Source organism: Oncorhynchus nerka, linkage group LG20 (assembly GCF_034236695.1).
Source record: "Oncorhynchus nerka isolate Pitt River linkage group LG20, Oner_Uvic_2.0, whole genome shotgun sequence".
NCBI lineage: Eukaryota > Metazoa > Chordata > Actinopteri > Salmoniformes > Salmonidae > Oncorhynchus > Oncorhynchus nerka.
In genome coordinates this window covers 94,224,019-94,234,009 of record NC_088415.1, presented here as the reverse complement: position 1 = coordinate 94,234,009, position 9,991 = coordinate 94,224,019, and the positions used below count along the sequence as shown (strand labels likewise).

Below are 9,991 nucleotides of genomic sequence, written 5' to 3'. Positions count from 1 at the left end.
GTCTGTCTCAGGAGGTATGGGACAGAGGTTAGTGTCTGTCTCAGGAGGTACAGGTCAGAGGTTAGTGTCTGTCTCAGTAGGTACGGGTCAGAGGTTAGTGTCTGTCTCAGGAGGTACAGGTCAGAGGTTAGTGTCTGTCTCAGTAGGTACGGGTCAGAGGTTAGTGTCTGTCTCAGTAGGTACGGGTCAGAGGTTAGTGTCTATCTCAGTAGGTACGGGTCAGAGGTTAGTGTCTGTCTCAGTAGGTACGGGTCAGAGGTTAGTGTCTATCTCAGTAGGTACGGGTCAGAGGTTAGTGTCTGTCTCAGTAGGTACAGGTCAGAGGTTAGTGTCTGTCTCAGGAGGTACAGGTCAGAGGTTAGTGTCTGTCTCAGTAGGTACGGGTCAGAGGTTAGTGTCTGTCTCAGGAGGTACAGGTCAGAGGTTAGTGTCTGTCTCAGTAGGTACAGGTCAGAGGTTAGTGTCTATCTCAGTAGGTACGGGTCAGAGGTTAGTGTCTGTCTCAGTAGGTATGGGTCAGAGGTTAGTGTCTGTCTCAGTAGGTATGGGTCAGAGGGTAGGTACAGGTCAGAGGTTAGTGTCTGTCTCAGTAGGTACAGGTCAGAGGTTAGTGTCTATCTCAGTAGGTATGGGTCAGAGGTTAGTGTCTGTCTCAGTAGGTACGGGTCAGAGGTTAGTGTCTGTCTCAGTAGGTACGGGTCAGAGGTTAGTGTCTGTCTCAGAAGGTACAGGTCAGAGGTTAGTGTCTGTCTCAGTAGGTACAGGTCAGAGGTTAGTGTCTGTCTCAGTAGGTACAGGTCAGAGGTTAGTGTCTATCTCAGTAGGTACGGGTCAGAGGTTAGTGTCTGTCTCAGTAGGTACGGGTCAGAGGTTAGTGTCTGTCTCAGAAGGTACAGGTCAGAGGTTAGTGTCTGTCTCAGTAGGTACAGGTCAGAGGTTAGTGTCTGTCTCAGTAGGTACAGGTCAGAGGTTAGTGTCTGTCTCAGGAGGTACGGGTCAGAGGTTAGTGTCTGTCTCAGGAGGTACGGGTCAGAGGTTAGTGTCTGTCTCAGGAGGTATGGGTCAGAGGTTAGTGTCTGTCTCAGTAGGTACGGGTCAGAGGTCTATAAGCCTTGACAGGAGGCCTGTCCTCTGGTTATGGACCCCCTTCTCGCCATAGCTGATCATTTGAACAGGAAGGCACCAAATTTAGGCTATTTCTCAATTAAAATCGTCCTCCTCTTACCAAACACCAGCCCTTTATCACAGGACCTATAATAACCTGTCAAGACTGTTACAGTGTAATTATTGTTTTATGTAGGCTACCGTGTTCTTTTCACTCAAGTTGAGATGTCAATTCCATGTGGATGGGTGTTTAAACAGAAATAATAAAATAAAAACCGGAATCTTTGCGGAATATGGGAAATGACGTGTTTCAGCAGCATTTAGCATATATGAAGAGCCCCTGGATGACAGCGAGGAACGCCGCCGGTTGGTCGGACGCAGGAGAGCGCGGGTGGGTCGGACGCAGGAGAGCGCCGGTGGGTCGGACGCAGGAGAGCGCAGGTGGGTCGGACGCAGGAGAGCGCTGGTGGGTCGGACGCAGGGGAGGGAGCCACAGCTATTTAAAGGGAGTCTAACGGGGGAGGGTGATGGGTAAATAACCCAGGATCCACAGCGCTGAGTAACCACTCTAAACATCGCTACATCACATCCCGTTCTCTAGCTTCTCACGATTCAACCTCCGTGTCTATCTACTAGGTATTGTTGTTTAAAGAGGCAGAGAGAAGCGGTTCAGGGGTTTTCTTTCGCTTGTCGCCATATCAACTTCCTCAGAGGGGTTTGTCTCTTGTCTCTCCTCTCCTGGATATATTTCCCCATCAAACTAACAGGCAGCTTCCGTAGAACAGCGGCAGCTTCTCTTTGGCTACTGCGAGGGGCCGCTTCGGGGGAACTATGGGGAAAGACTATTATAACATCCTTGGGACAGTGAAAGGAGCGGCTGACGAGGACATTAAAAAGGCGTACAGAAAACAGGCTCTGAAATGGCACCCGGACAAAAACAAAGCGGCCAACGCCGAGGAGAAATTTAAGGAGATCGCCGAGGCATATGAAGTCCTCAGTGATCCGAAGAAAAGGGAGATCTATGATCAGTATGGAGAAGAAGGTAAGAAAATAGGACACATTCGGATGTTTATTAATTCCTGGGTTTCTTGTCATTTCATCCAGTCCATTATTTAGTAAACAACAGAACACGTTGTAATAGAATTGGCCATTATACAAGTCATACAGACCGATATTTTAACCACACTGGTTAGAAGAGACCACACAGCATTTCACTCATTATTTATTCATACCATTTATGATAATAAGAAAGCCAATAAGCAGACATTTCTCTGTTGTCAGGGTGGCATATCGGTCTGCGCATAATATGTAGACATGGCTGTTGATTGGTCAGAAATACAGGAAATATCAGATTGTATTATTTTTAGGCTACTGTCAATTACATGAATTGATATTGAACATGTCAATATGGATAATGTTACTAGCTGAAGGCATCGTGACCCTTTTAAAGAGCAGATGTGCCATGGGTGGGAGGAATCCACTGACCTGCCCCATATGACAGATGTCTTGACATTGGGGGCTATTGTACTCATTCGCTTACTGTTTATATTAGAGCAGCATCAATGTAGGATTGCAACCCTTTCCCTGTATGGTACAGAGTCTACATGGTTATTCTGTGAACAACCCTTTCCCTGTATGGTACAGAGTCTACATGGTTATTCTGTGAACAACCCTTTCCCTGTATGGTACAGAGTCTACATGGTTATTCTGTGAACAACCCTTTCCCTGTATGGTACAGAGTCTACATGGTTATTCTGTGAACAACCCTTTCCCTGTATGGTACAGAGTCTACATGGTTATTCTGTGAACAACCCTTTCCCTGTATGGTACAGAGTCTACATGGTTATTCTGTGAACAACCCTTTCCCTGTATGGTACAGAGTCTACATGGTTATTCTGTGAACAACCCTTTCCTGTATGGTACAGAGTCTACATGGTTATTCTGTGAACAACCCTTTCCCTGTATGGTACAGAGTCTACATGGTTATTCTGTGAACAACCCTTTCCCTGTATGGTACAGAGTCTACATGGTTATTCTGTGAACAACCCTTTCCCTGTATGGTACAGAGTCTACATGGTTATTCTGTGAACAACCCTTTCCCTGTATGGTACAGAGTCTACATGGTTATTCTGTGAACAACCCTTTCCCTGTATGGTACAGAATCTACATGGTTATTCTGAACAACCCTTTCCCTGTATGGTACAGAGTCTACATGGTTATTCTGTGAACAACCCTTTCCCTGTATGGTACAGAGTCTACATGGTTATTCTGTGAACAACCCTTTCCCTGTATGGTACAGAGTCTACATGGTTATTCTGTGAACAACCCTTTCCCTGTATGGTACAGAGTCTACATGGTTATTCTGTGAACAACCCTTTCCCTGTATGGTACAGAGTCTACATGGTTATTCTGTGAACAACCCTTTCCCTGTATGGTACAGAGTCTACATGGTTATTCTGTGAACAACCCTTTCCCTGTATGGTACAGAGTCTACATGGTTATTCTGTGAACAACCCTTTCCCTGTATGGTACAGAGTCTACATGGTTATTCTGTGAACAACCCTTTCCCTGTATGGTACAGAGTCTACATGGTTATTCTGTGAACAACCCTTTCCCTGTATGGTACAGAGTCTACATGGTTATTCTGTGAACAACCCTTTCCCTGTATGGTACAGAGTCTACATGGTTATTCTGTGAACAACCCTTTCCCTGTATGGTACAGAGTCTACATGGTTATTCTGTGAACAACCCTTTCCCTGTATGGTACAGAGTCTACATGGTTATTCTGTGAACAACCCTTTCCCTGTATGGTACAGAGTCTACATGGTTATTCTGTGAACAACCCTTTCCCTGTATGGTACAGAGTCTACATGGTTATTCTGTGAACAACCCTTTCCCTGTATGGTACAGAGTCTACATGGTTATTCTGTGACTGTACAGATCACATACACAATACTTTCAGAGCACTTGATTTAGGAGGTTGTGCTTTTGGGAGCATTCAATTGATTTTATTATACCGGGCAAACTCAGGTACAGCTTAAGGATATTTGACCTATCTCTGGTGCAGTATACATCTATATTACCTGGACTGTTGATGACGTCGGTGTCCTTCCCTTTTTATCAAAACAAAGGTTATTATCATGACCTGGACTGTTGATGACGTCGGTGTCCTTCCCCTTTTTAGCAAAACAAAGGTTATTATCATGACCTGGACTGTTGATGACTTCAGTGTCCTTGTTCCCCTTTTTATCCCTCAGGTCTCAAAGGAGGTGGCGGACCCGGCAACGGTCCAGACGGACAGGGCAGCAACTTCACCTCTTACACGTTCCACGGCGACCCCCATGCTACCTTCGCCACCTTCTTCGGCGGCGCCAACCCGTTCGAGATGTTCTTCGGCCGTAAGGGCAACGGACGCGGTCCGGGCGGCGGGGACGACGAGGACATGGAGGTGGACGGTTCGTTCCCCTCGTTTAATCTCAACGGGTTCCCTCGGGACCGTAACGTGGGGATTGGTGGGCAGCAGAGGAGGAAGCAGGACCCGGCCGTTCATCACGAGCTGCGGGTATCCCTGGAGGAAGTGTTTCATGGTTGCACCAAGAGGATGAAGATCAGCAGGAAGAGGATGAACCCTGACGGACGGACCATGAGGACGGAGGATAAGATTCTCACCATAGAGATTAAGAGAGGGTGGAAGGAGGGGACCAAGATCACGTTCCCCAGAGAAGGAGACGAGTCGCCCAATACCATCCCTGCTGATATCGTGTTCGTCATCAAGGACAAGCCCCACATGCACTTTAGAAGGGAGGGGTCGGACATCGTGTACCCGGTGAAAGTTAGTCTACGACAGGTGAGATGGGTTTTGCTTGGGGCGGATCTTGGTGGCCCGCCTCAAAGTGAGAGTAAGGGGAAACACTTCCAGTAGAAGGTGGTTCAGTGTGGAATAATCTAGCTCGGTCTGGCTAGTGTAGATGCTATAGAAATAGGCATTCAGAATGGATCGTGTTCAGTTGGTCTGGCTAGTGTAGATGCTATAGAAATAGGCATTCAGAATGGATCGTGTTCAGTTGGTCTGGCTAGTGTAGATGCTATAGAAATAGGCATTCAGAATGGATCGTGTTCAGTTGGTCTGGCTAGTGTAGATGCTATAGAAATAGGCATTCAGAATGGATCGTGTTCAGTTGGTCTGGCTAGTGTAGATGCTATAGAAATAGGCATTCAGAATGGATCGTGTTCAGTTGGTCTGGCTAGTGTAGATGCTATAGAAATAGGCATTCAGAATGGATCGTGTTCAGTTGGTCTGGCTAGTGTAGATGCTATAGAAATAGGCATTCAGAGAAATAGGCATTCAGAATGGATCGTGTTCAGTTGGTCTGGCTAGTGTAGATGCTATAGAAATAGGCATTCAGAATGGATCGTGTTCAGTTGGTCTGGCTAGTGTAGATGCTATAGAAATAGGCATTCAGAATGGATCGTGTTCAGTTGGTCTGGCTAGTGTAGATGCTATAGAAATAGGCATTCAGAATGGATCGTGTTCAGTTGGTCTGGCTAGTGTAGATGCTATAGAAATAGGCATTCAGAATGGATCGTGTTCAGTTGGTCTGGCTAGTGTAGATGCTATAGAAATAGGCATTCAGAATGGATCGTGTTCAGTTGGCACATCGTAGCAGAACATTTTGCAACAGAAAATGTAAATCTGTGATCTTGTTGGTCAAGTTCAAGTGATTACCTCCCTGTTTCACTTTATTTCACAATCTCCTGTTTGGGGTCGACTGAACACAAGCCTGGTCATTGTTCAGCAGACTGGAGGGAGAACAGGGTTTAGACCAGTGCAGATAGAGAACATTATGATATAAGGAGTATGTTATGTAATTCCCACTGTAAAGGAGAGAAACAGGAGAGGAGGCAGTAACACTTCAGGAGTGTGAAGAGACAGCAGGCTGGTAGCCCACGCATACTGACTGAGTTAGGACTACTAATATGGCCTGCTCTCTACTCTCTCTCCTCTCTCTCCTCTCCTCTTGCCCTCTTCTCTCTCCTCTCTCTTCTCTCTCTCTCCTCTCTCTCTCTCTCTCTCTCTCTCTCTCTCTCCTCTTGCCCTCTTCTCTCTCTCTCTCTCTCTCTCTCTCTCTCTCTTTCTCCTCTTGCTCTCTCTCTCTCTCTCTCTCTCTCCTCTCTCCTCTTGCCCTCTCCTCCTCTTCTCTCTTATCGTGACTTGAGCTCAGTCGTGTTTTTGATTAAAACAACAAAGTGCCTGTAATGCTGTATAATGTCATGGTGTTTGCATCCCAAATTACACCCTATTCCCTATTTAGTGCACTACTTTTGACCAGGGCACAATACGGAGTAGGGTGCCATTTGGGACGCCCTCGTGCGAATGTTCTGGAAATGTTGTCGGAATTCATACAATGAAAACAGCTTTACTTTAAATCACTACCTGAGCCTTGCTTATCAGTAATGAAGCATATTTTCTACTTAGAAGCAAAGTCCTGTTTTAGCAAACCACTAAACCAGAAGAACACAAGTTCAATCTGTTAAAGAAACCTAACCACAAACCTAAATGCCCATTCTGTTAATGACTAGCAGGTTACTGTGTGATGTAGGTGTGCCCTGTGTTTTACACTCTGTGTGACTCTCTCCTATCTCTCTCCTCCCTCCCTCTCTCTCCTCCCTCCCTCTCTCTCCTCCCTCTCTCCTCCTCTCTCTCCTCCCTCTCTCCTCTCTCTCTCTCTCTCTCTCTCTCTCTCTCCTCTCTCTCTCATCTCTACTCTCTCATCTCTCTCTCTCCTCTCTCTCTCTCTCTCTCTCTCTCTCTCTCTCTCTCTCTTCTCTCTCTCTCTCTCTCTCTCTCTCTCTCTCTTCTCTCTCTCTCTCTCTCTCTCTCTCTCTCTCCTCTCTTCTCTCTCCTCTCTTCTCTCTCTCTCTCTCTCTCATCTCTCTCTCTCCTCTCTTCTCTCTTCTCTCTCTCCTCTCCCTCTCCTCTCCCTCTCTCTCTACTCTCTCTCCCCTCGCTCTCTACTCTCTCCCTCTCCTCTCCCCTCTCTCTACTCTCTCCTCTCTTCTCTCTTCTCTCTCTCTACTCTCTCTCTCCTCTCTCTCTCTCATCTCTACTCTCTCATCTCTCTCCCCTCTCTCTACTCTCTCCTCTCTTCTCTCTTCTCTCTCCCTCTCTCTCCTCTCTCTCCTCTCCTCTCTCTCTCTCCTCTCTCTCTCTCATCTCTACTCTCTCATCTCTCTACTCTCCTCTCTCTCCCTCATCTCTCTACTCTCCTCTCTCTCTCTCCTCTCTCCTCTTCCAGTCGTTGTGCGGTTGCTCTGTGACGGTGTCTACGATAGACGGGAAGACATGTAACATGAAGATCACGGATGTGATAAAGCCAGGCATGAAACAGACTGTAGCAGGACAGGGCCTCCCCTTACCCAAGAACCCCGAGCAGAGAGGTGACCTGGTGGTGGAGTTTGACGTCAACTTTCCAGAGAACCTCCCCAGCAACGCCAAGGATGTCCTGAAGAGGCATTTACCTGTATCCTAGAAGAACAGACATGGATACAGACACAGACATAGACACACGGACACACCTGAACAACAGAAAGAAAGGGGTGACATCAGCATGCCAGCTCTCACACTCTCCTCCTCTTCTCTCCTCTCTCATTCTCCTCTCTCTCTCTCATCCTCCTCTCTCTCTCTCTTCTCTCTCTCTCAGCCTCCTCTCCTCTCTCTCTCTCTCTCATCCTCCTCTCTCTCTCTCTCTCTCTCTCCTCCTCTCTCTCATCCTCTCCTCTCATTCTCCTCTTTCTCTCCCATCCTCTCATCCTCTTCTCTCTCTCTCTCTCATCCTCCTCTCTCTCTCTCTCTCTCTCTCTCTCTCATCCTCCTCTCTCTCATCCTCTCTCTCATCCTCTGTCTCATCCTCTTCTCTCTCTCTCTCTCTCTCTCTCATCCTCCTCTCTCCTCACACATAAGGACAATGATGAATGTTCACAGATGAAACCCCTTTCTAAATGAATGTTAATATAATCGATATAGGTTGTTTTTTCTATATGCCATGCATGCAGTCCGAATGAGTGTGTTGATATCTGAACATGACTTAACTGTGTGGATCCTTTCTACATTCACCTCTCCTATGTTTTCTATGATATGGTGAAAACCTATAGTCCCAAAATGCATTTTGTCCTAAATAGCACCCTATTCCCTATTCCCTATTTAGTCCCAAATAGCACCCTATTCCCTGTTTAGTCCCAAATAGCACACTATTCCCTGTTTAGTCCCAAATAGCACCCTATTCCCTGTTTAGTCCCAAATAGCACCCTATTCCCTGTTTAGTCCCAAATAGCACCCTATTCCCTATTTAGTCCCAAATAGCACCCTATTCCCTATTTAGTCCCAAATAGCACCCTATTCCCTGTTTAGTCCCAAATAGCACCCTATTCCCTGTTTAGTCCCAAATAGCACCCTATTCCCTGTTTAGTCCCAAATAGCACCCTATTCCCTGTTTAGTCCCAAATAGCACCCTATTCCCTGTTTAGTCCCAAATAGCACCCTATTCCCTGTTTAGTCCCAAATAGCACCCTATTCCCTATTTAGTCTCAAATAGCACCCTATTCCGTATTTAGTCCCAAATAGCACCCTATTCCCTATTTAGTCCCAAATAGCACCCTATTCCCTGTTTAGTCCCAAATAGCACCCTATTCCCTATTTAGTGTGCTACTTATGACCAGGGCCTATAGGGCGGAATAGGGGGCCATTTGGAAAGTCACATTATATAGTGTATTAGAGGTTGACCTCTATACTGTATAATGTAACACAACATGTGGAGATGTTTGTTTTGGCCCTTTTCAAACCTGCACATTTCTGTCCTTTTAATGTATATAATGTATATAATGTATATCATTTATAATGGCCTCATTGTTCTGGGAAACATTCACATTACATTTCCTGACCCATTAAGTCAGCTAGCTACATCGTGGAAACAAAGTACTTGTACATATTTTCATAATAAACGTTTGTAACCCGACGTACTAGACAACGGGGAGGAAACGAGATTTGGATATGTTGTTTACGCCATGGAAAAAGGCCCAACAGTTTCAACACAAAACGGCCCAGTGTAGAGAGGTGATGAGTGAGCAAATATAGCCCGTGTGTGTGTGTGCAGAGTGGTGGAAAAAGTACCCAATTGTGTGCGTGTGTGTGTGCGCGTGCGTGTGTGTGTGTGTGTGCGTGCGTGCGTGTGTGTGTGCAGAGTGGTGGAAAAAGTACCCAATTGTGTGTGTGTACGTGTGCGCGTGTGCGTGCCTTCATAGAAAATGACATACTGAAGCAGAGCATGATCCCCTCCCTTCGGAGACTGGGCCGCAGGGCAGTATTTCAACATGATAACGACCCCAAACACACCTCCAAGACGACCACTGCCTTGCTAAAGAAGCTGAGGGTAAAGGTGGTGGACTGGCCAAGCACGTCTCCAGACCTAAACCCTGTTGAGCATCTGTGGGGCATCCTCAAACGGAAGGTGGAGGAGTGCAAGGTCTCTAACATCCACCAGCTCCGTGATGTCGTCATGGAGGAGTGGAAGGTCTCTAACATCCACCAGCTCTGTGATGTCGTCATGGAGGAGTGGAAGGTCTCTAACATCCACCATCTCCGTGATGTCGTCATGGAGGAGTGCAAGGTCTCTAACATCCACCATCTCCGTGATGTCGTCATGGAGGAGTGGAAGGTCTCTAACATCCACCATCTCCGTGATGTCGTCATGGAGGAGTGGAAGAGGACTCCAGTGGCAACCTGTGACACTCTGGTGAACTCCATGCCCAAGAGGGTTAAGGCAGTGCTGGAAAATGATGGTGGCCACAAAATCTTGACACTTTGGGGACCAATTTGTACACTTTCACTTAG

General features: G+C 46.6%; 1 protein-coding gene across 1 annotated transcript; it reads left to right on the top strand.

Annotated features, from left to right (window-relative positions):
• The first annotated feature begins 1,464 nt into the window (after nucleotides 1-1,464).
• LOC115124979 (dnaJ homolog subfamily B member 4-like) lies at nucleotides 1,465-7,839 on the top strand. The gene is made up of 3 exons (XM_065005995.1): nucleotides 1,465-2,146; nucleotides 4,362-4,951; nucleotides 7,401-7,839. Exons 1-3 carry the CDS (start codon nucleotides 1,936-1,938, stop codon nucleotides 7,632-7,634), a joined length of 1,035 nt encoding a protein of 344 aa, XP_064862067.1. The 5' UTR covers nucleotides 1,465-1,935; the 3' UTR covers nucleotides 7,635-7,839.
• The last annotated feature ends 2,152 nt before the right edge of the window (nucleotides 7,840-9,991 follow it).

Excerpts from the sequence above, each read along its gene's own strand:
- LOC115124979 (XM_065005995.1), top strand. The coding sequence starts at position 1,936 with ATGGGGAAAGACTATTATAACATCCTTGGGACAGTGAAAGGAGCGGCT. Across the intron at positions 2,147-4,361 it reads TGATCAGTATGGAGAAGAAG|GTCTCAAAGGAGGTGGCGGA; the intron begins GTAAGAAAATAG and ends TTTATCCCTCAG. Across the intron at positions 4,952-7,400 it reads TGAAAGTTAGTCTACGACAG|TCGTTGTGCGGTTGCTCTGT; the intron begins GTGAGATGGGTT and ends CTCCTCTTCCAG.